Source organism: Gavialis gangeticus, unplaced genomic scaffold, assembly GCF_001723915.1.
Source record: "Gavialis gangeticus isolate Ggan-Ray unplaced genomic scaffold, GavGan_comp1, whole genome shotgun sequence".
Lineage (NCBI taxonomy): Eukaryota > Metazoa > Chordata > Crocodylia > Gavialidae > Gavialis > Gavialis gangeticus.
The window spans coordinates 144,103,508-144,115,679 of NW_017729032.1; the positions used below are offsets into that span (position 1 = coordinate 144,103,508).

Here is a 12,172-nt window from a genome sequence, read left to right on the forward strand (position 1 = left end):
ACCTGCAGGGAGCAGGAGGGTGCAGGCGGCAGCTGGGAACTCTGATCCTGACCCCAGGTTGGGGTGTAGTTGGGGCTGCAGCGGCTACACACCCTCCACCTCTTTGTACTCAAATCTAAGATGAGGGCCCTCCATGTTAAATGGGAGAAAAAAACCCTGATCTTGGTTATGAGTAAGTGTGGGAACATTTCTTTAAGCTAGGTTTATCACAAAAAAGGACCAAGATGCAAGAGAAGAAATGTGTTCATCCTAGCTCTAGAAATTAAGGGAAAAGATATTAAAAAGTAGGCAACATAGCAAGTACAGACTTCCTTATCAGGAGGTATTTCCGACTATGAAAGTTTCTCTTTTAAAATGATTAGAATAAGACTAGAAATAAAAGAAACGGTCCCACACTGGCAAGAAGATGCGTTGGATGATACAGCAAATCTCTTCCTTAAAGTAGCTTTTCAGCATCAAATTCTAAAGCCCTTTTTCAAGCAAAACTCATATTTAGGCATATAAGAAACCTAGTCAATGAAAACTTTGCTTAAGAGATGACTGAATAAGAACTACTGGTTTGGCCTTATGATTTGTTAAGCATAGTTCACAAGTATTTCACAAACAGGAAGAGATTTTTAGTCATCAGTCTGGTTGCTATGGCTTCATCAAACTAAAGATCTTCATTCAATGTGAATATTTTAAAGAATAAATAGATGTAATTAGTTTATTTAAATAATACTGAAAGCACCTGAGTTAATAAATGCGTATATTTTAAATGTTCTACAAGTATTATTCCAATTATGGAAACGGCAAATATAATACATTCCCTTCCATAACAGCAAATGGAATTTAGAAAGTGTTTTGCCATTGTTATAAAAAAAACCTTTTGAAGCCATCTGCCAAGTTAAGAGTGTGTATTTATCATACCCTCCATAAAGCAACATTTAATGTTAGGTAATATTTTTTTCATTTTATAAACGCATTATTCTTTTTATTTGAAGAGCATATATAATTCTTTGCTCTTCAGCCACAAAACATTTTTCATACCCTACCAGACAGCTTAATTTCCTGCCAAACTTAAATGATGCACTAACATTTCTTGCTGCATTTCCCAGGACAGCAGAATATCACCAGTCATTTTTCAATTGCGAACTAACCTTGCAGAGTAGGTCTTGACCCCATGCTGGCTCTGTCCTAATACAAGCACTGTCTATTTGTACCGTACCTTTATTTGAAGAGTATCTTTGAATTAATTTATATCTGATTTTCTCCACACAGTGTTAATATAAGAACTAGTGAACTTTTTATCATGCTGGTATAAGATGCCTATGCCACTATGCCTGTGTCATTAGAAGTGTTCAAATCTTTCAGTGTCTGTTTATAGTGACTTTTTGGCACTTGCCAATTACTTTAAAAGTTCTTGCAGGAGTCAATATAATGTTATTTTCTAACACTAATAACCCAAACTTCTAATTTTTGATTTGGAACCATATCATGGTGGCATACTGTATGAAAAAATAAGTATTTAGCCGAAGTTTTAGTTCCTGCTGATTTTCTGTAGTTGCCTAGGGCAAAAGGAAACAATTTCTCCCCTGATTCTCCAGCTCTGAAAACACAGTATATATATTGATTAAACAGAGTCAATTTATAAATTAGCCAAAGAAATGAGGTGGGAAAAAAGACCAGGAAGTCACCTTATCCAAGTCTCTTGTCAATGCGCATTGCTCCCTACCATAGAAGAGAGGGCTCTGTCTCTCTCCTGTTGTGGCTCATATTTTCTTCTGGAAGATCAATTTAACTAGCAGGAGGAATCATATGAAACTTATCCTGCCACCTGCAAAAAACAGTCATATCCCATAGGGGCAGCTTCATGGAAGATGGGATTCACCAAGAGGAAAGATATCCTACAGTACTTTTCCCTCCCATCTTCTCTAAAGGCTCCCTTAGGATAATGCTCATTTAAAAACAAAACAGAGCTTCACAGAAATCTCATTGATAGAAATTGCTTGGAAGCTACAATGATCTGAAGGACTTCCCAGCTCAGCTTCTAACTCTGGGGACTGAATGGGTTGGCTGCAGACTCTGTGATGGAGCCGGGCTTATGAGTAGCTAGTGTTACTGATAAACCCTTAGAAAAGTCCCAGTACCAGGACACGTTTGCATTGGGAGAACAGATCAAGCAAATCTAACCCTAAAATTTCTTAAGTTGTTGGTCTTAGTACAAATTAATGTTTTTAATATTGCAGGTGCAGGTGCTACCTCAGGCCTTTCACCCATTTTCCCAAGTACTTCCGGCACAAGCACTTTCTCACCTTTCCAGCACGCACACAAAGGTAAGAAGAAGCACCAGCACACTTAATTCAGCAGATATTTCTTCACAATGTGACATCAAGTGACAACCTGGCTGAATTGAAAACACCTGTTGTAATATTGATTTTCATTATATTCCTCGCTTTGAAGAATCAGTATATATATATATATACACACACATATATATATAACAACTTTTTGTTCCTTGATTAATCATTGATATCCATTTAGTGCAGATGGACTTAAAATGGATTTCAACTGACTTGTACTCATTTATGGTAGTAATTAAGTTAGCTCCTTGTTTCTAGAAAAAGAGAAATAGCATTGTGCTTCAACAGAGACTGGCCACCAGGCACCTGCAAATAATTTAATGCAACAATGTGGCCAATCTCATTTGGTGCTAAAACAAACAGCTGGGAGCGGGGGTTCTTGCTTTGTCAGAACACATGAAAATAAGGGCACTGCAGCGCAGCATAAAAAGGATTAGCACAGCTGATTTTTTTTGTTTTATCTGTATGCATGATGCTGAAGATTGCATTTTCAGAAAATTTTATCATATCATTTTTAATTCAGCTTCTCAACTGTGTAAAATATTTAACATTTTCTAAAACTCTGTTATGGCTTTTAGCTCCTTGTTTAGTGCATCCAATTTCTGTCTTTGATCTTACATACCTTATTTTAAATTCATCTTCTGTCAATACTACATGTGAAGTCTCTGTTGGAAAAGCAACTGTAACAGTTCTTTGCAGATTTCTTGGTCTTCTCCCTTTGTTACATCTCTTCTGAGGTCTTGAAAACACCTTAGAGAAAAATGACATCAACATGATTAGCCAAGTCTTCTGAAGTACAGAAAGTGCAGGTTAAAATATTCAATTATTCTTCGTCAGGTAAAGGCAACTTGTTTCTCCAGTGCCAGTGTTATAGGGAAGTTACACACAAAACCTTGCTTTTCAAGGTTACAGCTTTTCAAAGCACATATTATCAATAAACAAATATTTGGCTACCCTTGACAGTATGCATTTATTTCATGAATGAGCTCCAAACACTGAGGGGCAGATCAGATATTGTCAGCTTCCAAATAATCTACTATAGCTTCTTTCCTGGGCTTTTCCATCTGCTTTCCAGTATTACAGTTAGGATGATAGCTTAGCCTGAGTGCAAGGATGTGTGCCTTAGGTGTCAATCCAGTCGGCTTCTGAGGAAGCGTTTACATTTTATTATGGAACTGAATCCTCAAGAAAAAAACCCAACTCTCTCGCTTATATCTAATGTTGGAGAATCGCTTTAACATACAAAGCTTCTAAAGTAGCTGACAAGATGTATAGCTAAGTATTAATAAACAGAATGAAATTAATCCAAGTATTCCAGAGAGACATCTATATTCATATATAAATATCCTTTTGACTTGTATGAAAATACCAATGAGACTGTAAAGCACACCAGATGGTGGAGTGCTCCGGGATATTATGCATTATTCAGTTCTGCCAATTTGCTTTAGCACTTGAAGTTTTGTTTCCCTTTTCAGATGCCAATAGCATTGACCATAGGATTTATCTGACATGCCTGCTGGTCTATTGTTAGTTTGTAGCTTCTCTTGATTCCTATTGAAGAGGGCAGCAAACACAGTTACTATGTTTCAGTTTAGACAGCACTGCTGTCTTGCTGTGGTGTGCCCTAGGGATCTGTGAGGACAGCTTTTCATTGTCATGCACACCTTTCAGACCTGCCTCATGCTTCTAGGCAGTCATCATGCTGCTGACAAGATATCCAGTTATGGATGTCGCATCATTTTATAGGTTTATCCACATCAATCCAAAATACTGCTGGCTGGAATTAGATAAGTTGTTGAATGAAGCTTCTAGACTTACATTTCATAATGATAATATTTACGGAGGCTCTCTACTAGTAGAAAGAGGTTGGTAGCCAGGACACTATATTGTCAGTAGCTGTATATTCAGACTTCATAACAAAAACATATTTTTACTTCCTTCAGGATATTGCTGTGATGATGAGGAAAAAATCGTTTAGCAAGAAAAAAATTTTCAGTCAATTCCTTCCTTGTAGGCATTCCCAGGTTCATTGTATAGACAGGAGCTGCTCCTGTTCTGATGACTGAATTATTTATTTTAAGATTCTCTTTTTGGCTCCCATCATATTTTTATCAAAGTTTTATTTCAGTTTTAACTCTTATTTAACTGAGATGTGTTTGTACAAATGGCATAACACAAGTTTTATTATTCATATAAACCAAATCAAATTGCACCAAATGTATTTAAATTTTTCATCTGTACTTTATAAAAGTCTTCCAACAATGGCATTTTAAACACGCGCACTAATGAAACATTACCAACTGATTGTCCACTTGGTATGTTGGTCTAGCTCCATGGAAAACATTACACACATCTTGTTTCACTAAGCTATTTTGCATTGTATACATGAAAGCTAATATACTGACTTAACAATTGAGATGAGTGTTCAACTTTGACTCAGAATTGAAAGCTAGCAGCTGTTTGCAATTACACACAAGGAACTACAAACCCATAAGTTAAAATGTGGGGAAACACCATATTCTCTCCACAGACAAAGCAAATCCTTAGACACGCACAGACATACATCCCACCAAAGACATGCGTGTATTCCTCAACAGAATCTGGCCTACAAACCTGTTATAGGGCCCTGTTACACCTTATACTGTGAGCCACACAAACGTTGATCAGATTTGTAGTAGCTTGGAGTTTGGAGCAGTCACGCCTTCAACCTCAGTGACACATCTGTGGGGAGTGGCTATATCTTAAGGAGCTGGGTTGTGCAGATCAAGAGATAATCCTGCCCTGGAGTGGCATAACTTTGAGCTGTATGAGTGCTTTAAACAACTTTAAGGTGTTAATGTACAGAGAGTCCAGGGGCTAAGTCCTCTAGGAGCTGCCCAAAATTACCATGCAACAAGGACCATTCTTTCAATTGTTATTAACATCCTGTTAGAAACAAAGATAAATTAAATTTTATAGCAACAGCTCCATTCTGGCTTAGAAAAAAATGATGCAGAGTAACATCATGACCACATTATTTGCCTACATTTCCTATTTACACCAGGAACTATATCAATAAAATTCAACAAAACAATTTTATGTAACCACTTAAAGGTTGAAATATGGAAAGATGTCAAAATGTGGTAGCAAAAAATAAATGTCTTCTCACTGAAAACATTACATGTACAATGTATTTCAGGAAAATACCCCAGAGAGGATAATGTAACTTCCTTCATCTTTGCCTAAACATGTGATCTCATATTTTCAGAAGCGCTATTAATTGGTTATTAGAGATCAAATTCCATAGATTTGTAAAACTATAGTGACCAGCATATCAGGCACAAAGGATATTCTATAGTATTTTATCAATTCCAAAGCAGATACATTGTGCAGGATTTAAGTTCAGTGCAGGCCTCAAACTGATACGTATTCTTTGTCTTCAGTAGGCCTCCTTTACCAAAAACCTATTTCTTTGTGTCTCCAGCAGATCTGTCAGGACAAGGTCATCTGGCTACTGCTCTTATCATTGCCATGTCTACTATATTCATAATGGCTATTGCCATTGTCTTGATCATCATGTTTTACATTGTGAAAACTAAGCCTTCTTCTCAAGGTAACTGCACAGCATAAAAACTGAAATTACAAAATGTTACTTCCAGTTGCTAAGAATGACCATTAATAAGTTGAATTCTTTGTATTTTAGCCTGTTGCACCAGCCATTCAGTAAAAACGGTTGAAGCCCAAGCCAATATGCAAGAAGAGAAGAAAGAAGTAAAAGGTCTGAGTTGTTTTATAGTGTTTCTTTTTTCTACACCAGACAAAACAAGGCTTACATTCCCTCGATCCATCATCTCATGCAATTTCCCATTTTTAACTGCTTGAACTCCATTTTCATTTAGTAAACACGTATACAGAAAGATTTTCATACTACCAAAATTTCACTTAATCCTCTCAATAGCAAGTAAAATGTTAGTAACATACAGAGAGATTTATGTTTGTAGTAAAACTGCCAGCTAGAGAAGCTGGTGAGGCAAAAATATCACTTGCAGTCTCTGCCAATGTAAACATTTATTTTTTTTGATCTGCAGAAAATGTAGTGATATTTGCAGAGAAAGAGGAGTTTGAAAAATTGACCGCAACTCCAGCTAAGACTGTTAAGAGGTATGTAAGAAAAAACAGGCATAAACATGCTTTTAGCTTGGTTAAAGTGAAAAAAGAGCATAATAACCATTGTAGGACACTAGAGGGAAATGGATACGTATATTTAATATGTAGAAGGATATATAATGAAAAAGAAATTAATGCATTTATCAAAAGAAAATATGGACTTAATAACTTCTAGCAGTGAGAGAAACCAGGGAGAACTGGAAACCCCATTCCTTGGACCTGTGAAGGAGAGGACTTAGATTTGAAAATATACTAAAGCTAAAAACAGTTGTAATTTTTGTTGTGGCATTAGCAGAGCTGGGATGTGTCCTGGCCCAGCTGATCTGCTTCAATGGGTGATAAAGACATTGCCAGTTGTCCTACAGGGTCAGGTCCCTGCTGCTCCTGGGCTTCAGGGACCCAGTCTTATGGGAAAACTACAAATGAAGAAACCAACTTGGGGCATGCCTCTGCAAATGGAGATCTTTTTTTTTTATGGCAGCACAAAGTTGACATCTGTTTTCAGACTAACTGGGTGGGAAATGTTATTGGAAGGAGTGCTGTGTCTTACTCTTTTTTTCAAGTGCTCTAATGTACAGTTCATAAGCTCTATAGGGCTGTCTTCTCTCCTAACAGCTCCATTTTGGAAATTTAAGCCTGCTCCAGATCTATAGTTTTCAGATACCCAATAAGTTTGCCCTGCTATTTATCAGCTACAATGGGAGAGTGCATCCCCTGCTGCAGACCTCGAGGATGCATCTTATCTCCAACTTCAGAGATCAGTACATAGGTGGCTCCATCTCACAGCAACCTTCTTCCTTGACTGCGAAGACCTCTCTTAAATACAGAGAGAAGCAGAAAGAGCCAGAATTTTGTCCTAGATGAAAATCATAAGAAACCAACCTTTGTAAAATGGCTGAGTCTTCCCCTTACAATGGGTATGCATGACTGTGTAATTTAGAGCATTTACCTACATCCTCAATAGTAGGATTTAATCTTAACGGCCCCTTAAGACAGACTTTTAAAAGGGATGAAAACACATATTCCATTTCTAGAAGAAAGGAGAAAAGATATATTTGGAATCAGATTATCAAAGGCTTTGGTAAGATACCCTTACCCTTCATTTTTCAGTGAAAATGATGCCTCTTCTGAGAACGAACGACTTTTAAGTCGCAGTGTGGACAGTGATGAAGAAGCTGCAGTTGACAAACAAGAGGCCCCAGAGAGATGCTTGTTATCATTAGTCCATTTGGCCAGGGATAAATCTTCAACAAACAACAAATCAACTGGGGTAAGACTCTCCTCAGAACTAAATGTGGAAAATCATTTTGAATTTGTATTTAAATATGCACAAGTCCTAGCACCCCAAAAAAGTAGACTGCAAATTGACCTAATTTATAGGAAACTCTGGGGCGATAAAAATAAAATATTAGCAAATCTCACCTGCACAGACAGCACATAGTATTCCCTCAGTGTTTTAGAGCAGGGATGTCCAACTTCTGAGTAGCCACAGCCTATATACCCCCAGCTGCAAGTTGCACTCTCCCTTGAGCTGCATATCGTGTGGGCCACGCTGTGCGGGAGGCATCCCGTGTGGTACTATGCCCGCACTGCTACACTACACCCTCCCCCCTTGCAATGCAGCAGTGGCCCTGCACTGTACAGTGTCCCTGGGTGACCCAAGTCCACCTGCTATCAGCTTCCTCGGCCCTGCAGGCTGCCCTACTCCATTCCCAGAGGTGGGGAGCAGGAAGCAGAAGCTAGACTGGAGATTACAGTAGCAGCAGCAGGAGAGAGATGGGAGGAGTGGCACCCAGACTGGGAGCCCAGGGACCACAGGTAACCATTCAGGGGATGCATACAGCCTTTGGACCACTGTTTGGATAGCCCAGTTCTAGAAATTCTCTGTGTGCACATAAGATCCATTGTGAAGGCCTGAAAAATTGAGTGCACAAAAAAGGAGATTCAAAAGTGAAGTCCCACCAGCAAATCTGACTTTGCTCTTTGGAACACCACACATTTCATAGTATATAGTTTAACAAAAAATGAATATAAGATAGCAAGGAATACATTTAACCATAAGAATCAAGTATGTGTGCATAAACATGACTAGATTCATGTAATTTTAGGAACTTTAACAATAGGATTTCCTGATTTCTGTGTTCTTAGGTATGGCATATTTATTTCCTAACCAATTTAGCTCAAACTTTCCATAATAGCTTATCTTTCAACTGGGACCAGAGAGAGAACATTTCAGCCCCTAGAGAAATGTTCTTTTGGCAAGTTGCAAACAGCTGGAAACAACCTACTAACTCAATGATTGCATTTTTCTCCTCTTCTCTTCTGAAGTATTTCTTATGCATATATCACCACTGTCTATCTGTAATCCACATTGGATTTATATTAGATACACAGGTTCTCAGACGAAATGAAAGCATCTTATAAGGCTGCATATACAATAGATGGATCCTTATTTGGCTAGTTAGGTTGTCTAAGGCATAGGGCCTGAGCAGAAGACACCTCTACACTAGCATAATGTACCAATATTTTGCACATTGAAGTAAACTACATTAGGCTACAGAGCAGACAGATGTGCATCTGTCCCAGGCAGGATAAGCAGGTATTACAATAACCACTAAGTGGCTGTGATAATATTCACTTTGACCTGAGCAAATGGCTACTCTGGAATAAGCTGCAGAAAGCTTACACCTATTTCAGTGTAAGTTACACTGGTTTTATCCCACTCAGCAGTAACTCTATACAAGATCGGACAAAATTATGCGAGGCTTCGGACAGAGCTTTGGATCTGGAGAAGCTTCGGAGGCTCCAGGGTCCGAAGCAGCACATCTGGGTCAAACCGCTGGCCTCGTTCGGCTTCCTGAAGCGGTTCAGACCTTCCAAAGCACTTCAGAGCTGCCTCGGAGATCTAGCCACAGGGTATAATGGGGAAACAATAAAGTATCTATAACTTTGTTGTTTTTGGTCTGATTTTGATGAAAGTTTCAGAGGTGGTAGACTCTGCAGAGAGCATGAAATCTGCCAAGTTTCAAGAAGATCGGTGTAGGGGTTTGGGGGAACTGCACCCCAAATTCTTGAAAGCAAAACTCATGTCACGTCTAGGCGTTACAACAAAGCAGGGTGAAAACTGCAGGGCTGGTAGCTCTTACTGAGGCCACAAAGCCTGCCATGTTTCAAGAAGATCAGTGTAGGGGTTGGGGGGAACTGCACCCCAAGCTGTGGACAAGCAAAACTTGTGCCATGGGTGACCCTGTGTGTGTTAAGGCACAGTGGGGTGACAGCTGCAGAGATGGTGGCCCCTGCTGCAGCCATGACACCTGCCAGCTGTTGAGGAGATCAGTGCAGGGGGGTTCTGGCTTCTGGGGCCCTGCACCCCTAGCTGCTGACAGGCAAAACTCGTGCCATGGGTGCTTGTGGGACTGACTGTGCCTGTCTTGGGGCATGAGAGACTACTACTGGCTGCTAAGCTACTGTGTTACCACTTACCAATCAATCATGATTCACTCAGACAAGCTCAATGCACAGGACCTAGCTAATGTAGCCAGTTAATTGCCATCAATTAGCACCTACAAAACCAGGCTAAGGAGAGGAAAGAATCAACACAGACAATCAACTGCCCCAAGACAGAGACAGTCAGTCCCACACGCCAGAACCCCCCTGCACCAATCTCCTCAACAACTGGCAGGTGTCGTGGCCGCAGCAGGGGCCACCATCCCTGCAGCTGTCACCCCGCTGTGCCTTAACACACAAGGGGTCACCCATGGCACGAGTTTTGCTTGTCCGCAGCTTGAGGTGCAGTTCCCCCAAACCCCTACACTGATCATCTTGAAACTTGGCAGGCTCTGTGGCCTCAGCATAGGCTACCACCCCGTAGTATTCACCCCCCTGTGATGTAACAAGTAAATGTGACAGGAGTTTTGCTTTCAAGAATTTGGGGTGCTGTTCTCCCCAAACCCCTGCACTGATCTTCTTGAAACTTGGCAGATTTCATGCTCTCTTCAGAGTCTATCATCTCTGAAAATTTCATCCAAATCAGACAAAAACCAACAAAGTTATAGATATTTAATTGATTCTCCATTATACCCTATGGCCAGATCTCCAAGGTGGCTCCCAAGCTTCGGAGCCACTTTGGCCAGATTGAGCTAGAAACCTGGTCTGGAGCTCCAGATAGGACCGCTACCGATTCGCACAGGCCTACTGGCCACTCCTTTTTTTCAATGTTGCAAAAATCAATTATTCTAGTAGAAATATGTCATCTTTTCCAGTCCCTACCATCACTTCTCTTAGACCCTCAGTTGGAATACACTTATAATGACTTGAAGCTTCTAACAGAGTATTCAAAGTAATGTTCAGAAAGCATGGATTGTGCCCAGATTTTCAACTTCAGTGCCTCCGGTTCCACAACTGAATGAGTATCGTTCCCCTGCATTTATGACATTTTCACTGGGGCTGGAGAAGAAAACATTGGGTGCATCTACACATGCCATTAATGTTCAGCAATAAAGTCCAGAGCTTATTGCTCAGGAGTTTATTGCTCCCAGGCATGTTGTTTACATGTGCACCCAGACTGCAGCACACTGAGCCAGGTTGGAGCAGCCCTGGCTATCAGGGAACTCCAGGGGTCAACCTGCTAGCTGAAGCTACTTTGACCAGGTTCAACGTGCTGCGGCAGGACTGGCTGGGACCTGAGGGGGCTTCAGCATGGGGCTAGCCAGCAGACAGTCCCCTGCACTGAAGTGCCATTGTGCCCCAGCCAGATGGGTTAGTGACTACACGTCCACTGCTGTGCATAAAAAAACCCCCAAAACCTCAGCAGCAGGGTCGTATATATATCTGCAAGTAGTATGACCCTGCTGTGGAGTTAATTAGTTTTCTGCACCCTAATAGGGGTGCACGTGCAGACATTGAGACATTTACTGCAGAGCTAACTAATCAGCTCCATAGTAAAAATGTCATGTAGATGCACCCATTTAAAACAGATGATGGTTCTAAAAGGGCTTTAAGCAAGGTGAAGGAAAGTTATTGAAAAAACTAGAAAAATACAGAGAGAATTTTAAAACCAGATCTGCCTTGCTCTGTACTCTTATGTCCTAGTTGAAAACATTATGCAATAAGTTACTATACAGAAGATCCAAAATGAAAACTTAGCTTTGTACATTTACACATGGGCTGGGAGAGGTGCAGATTCAGCAACTTTTGCCCTTACAGAAGAAAGTGTCTTACCTGGTTTCATTAGGGGGAGGTCATGGTTTCATTAGGGGGAGGTCATGTCAGACCAACCTCATTGCCTTTTATGATCAGGTCACAAAAGCCTTGGATGCAGGTGTTGCTGTGGATGTAGTCTTTCTGGACTTCAGCAAGGCCTTTGACACTGTCTCCCACCCCATCCTCATTAAGAAATTGGGTGACTGTGGCATTGATGCCTACACAGTCAGATGGATTGCAGATTGGCTGAAGGGTCACACTAAGAGGGTGGTGGTGGATGGGTCATATTCAACCTGGGGAGAAGTGGGCAGCGGAGTCTCCCAGGGCTCGGTCCTTGGGCCCTCACTGTTCAATCTCTTTATCAGCAATTTGGACGACGGGGTGAAAAGCACCCTGTTTAAATTTGCTGATGATACCAAAATTTGGGGTGAGGTGAGCACGCTAGTAGGGAGGGAAAGACTGCAGCAAGACCTGGATAGGTT

The 12,172-nt window shown here is 40.5% G+C and overlaps 1 protein-coding gene across 2 annotated transcripts in view; it reads left to right on the forward strand.

Annotated features, from left to right (window-relative positions):
* EDAR (ectodysplasin A receptor) overlaps nt 1-12,172 on the forward strand; it is a 119,951-nt gene that overhangs the window by 101,665 nt on the left and 6,114 nt on the right. Inside the window, exons 6-10 of one of the 2 annotated variants that reach the window (XM_019524373.1) lie at nt 2,229-2,315; nt 5,806-5,934; nt 6,025-6,099; nt 6,410-6,482; nt 7,599-7,758. In XM_019524373.1, the coding sequence (XP_019379918.1) occupies nt 2,229-2,315; nt 5,806-5,934; nt 6,025-6,099; nt 6,410-6,482; nt 7,599-7,758 (524 nt within the window). The remainder of the gene's footprint in view (nt 1-2,228; nt 2,316-5,805; nt 5,935-6,024; nt 6,100-6,409; nt 6,483-7,598; nt 7,759-12,172) is intronic. The other variant, XM_019524374.1, reaches the window with a different exon arrangement.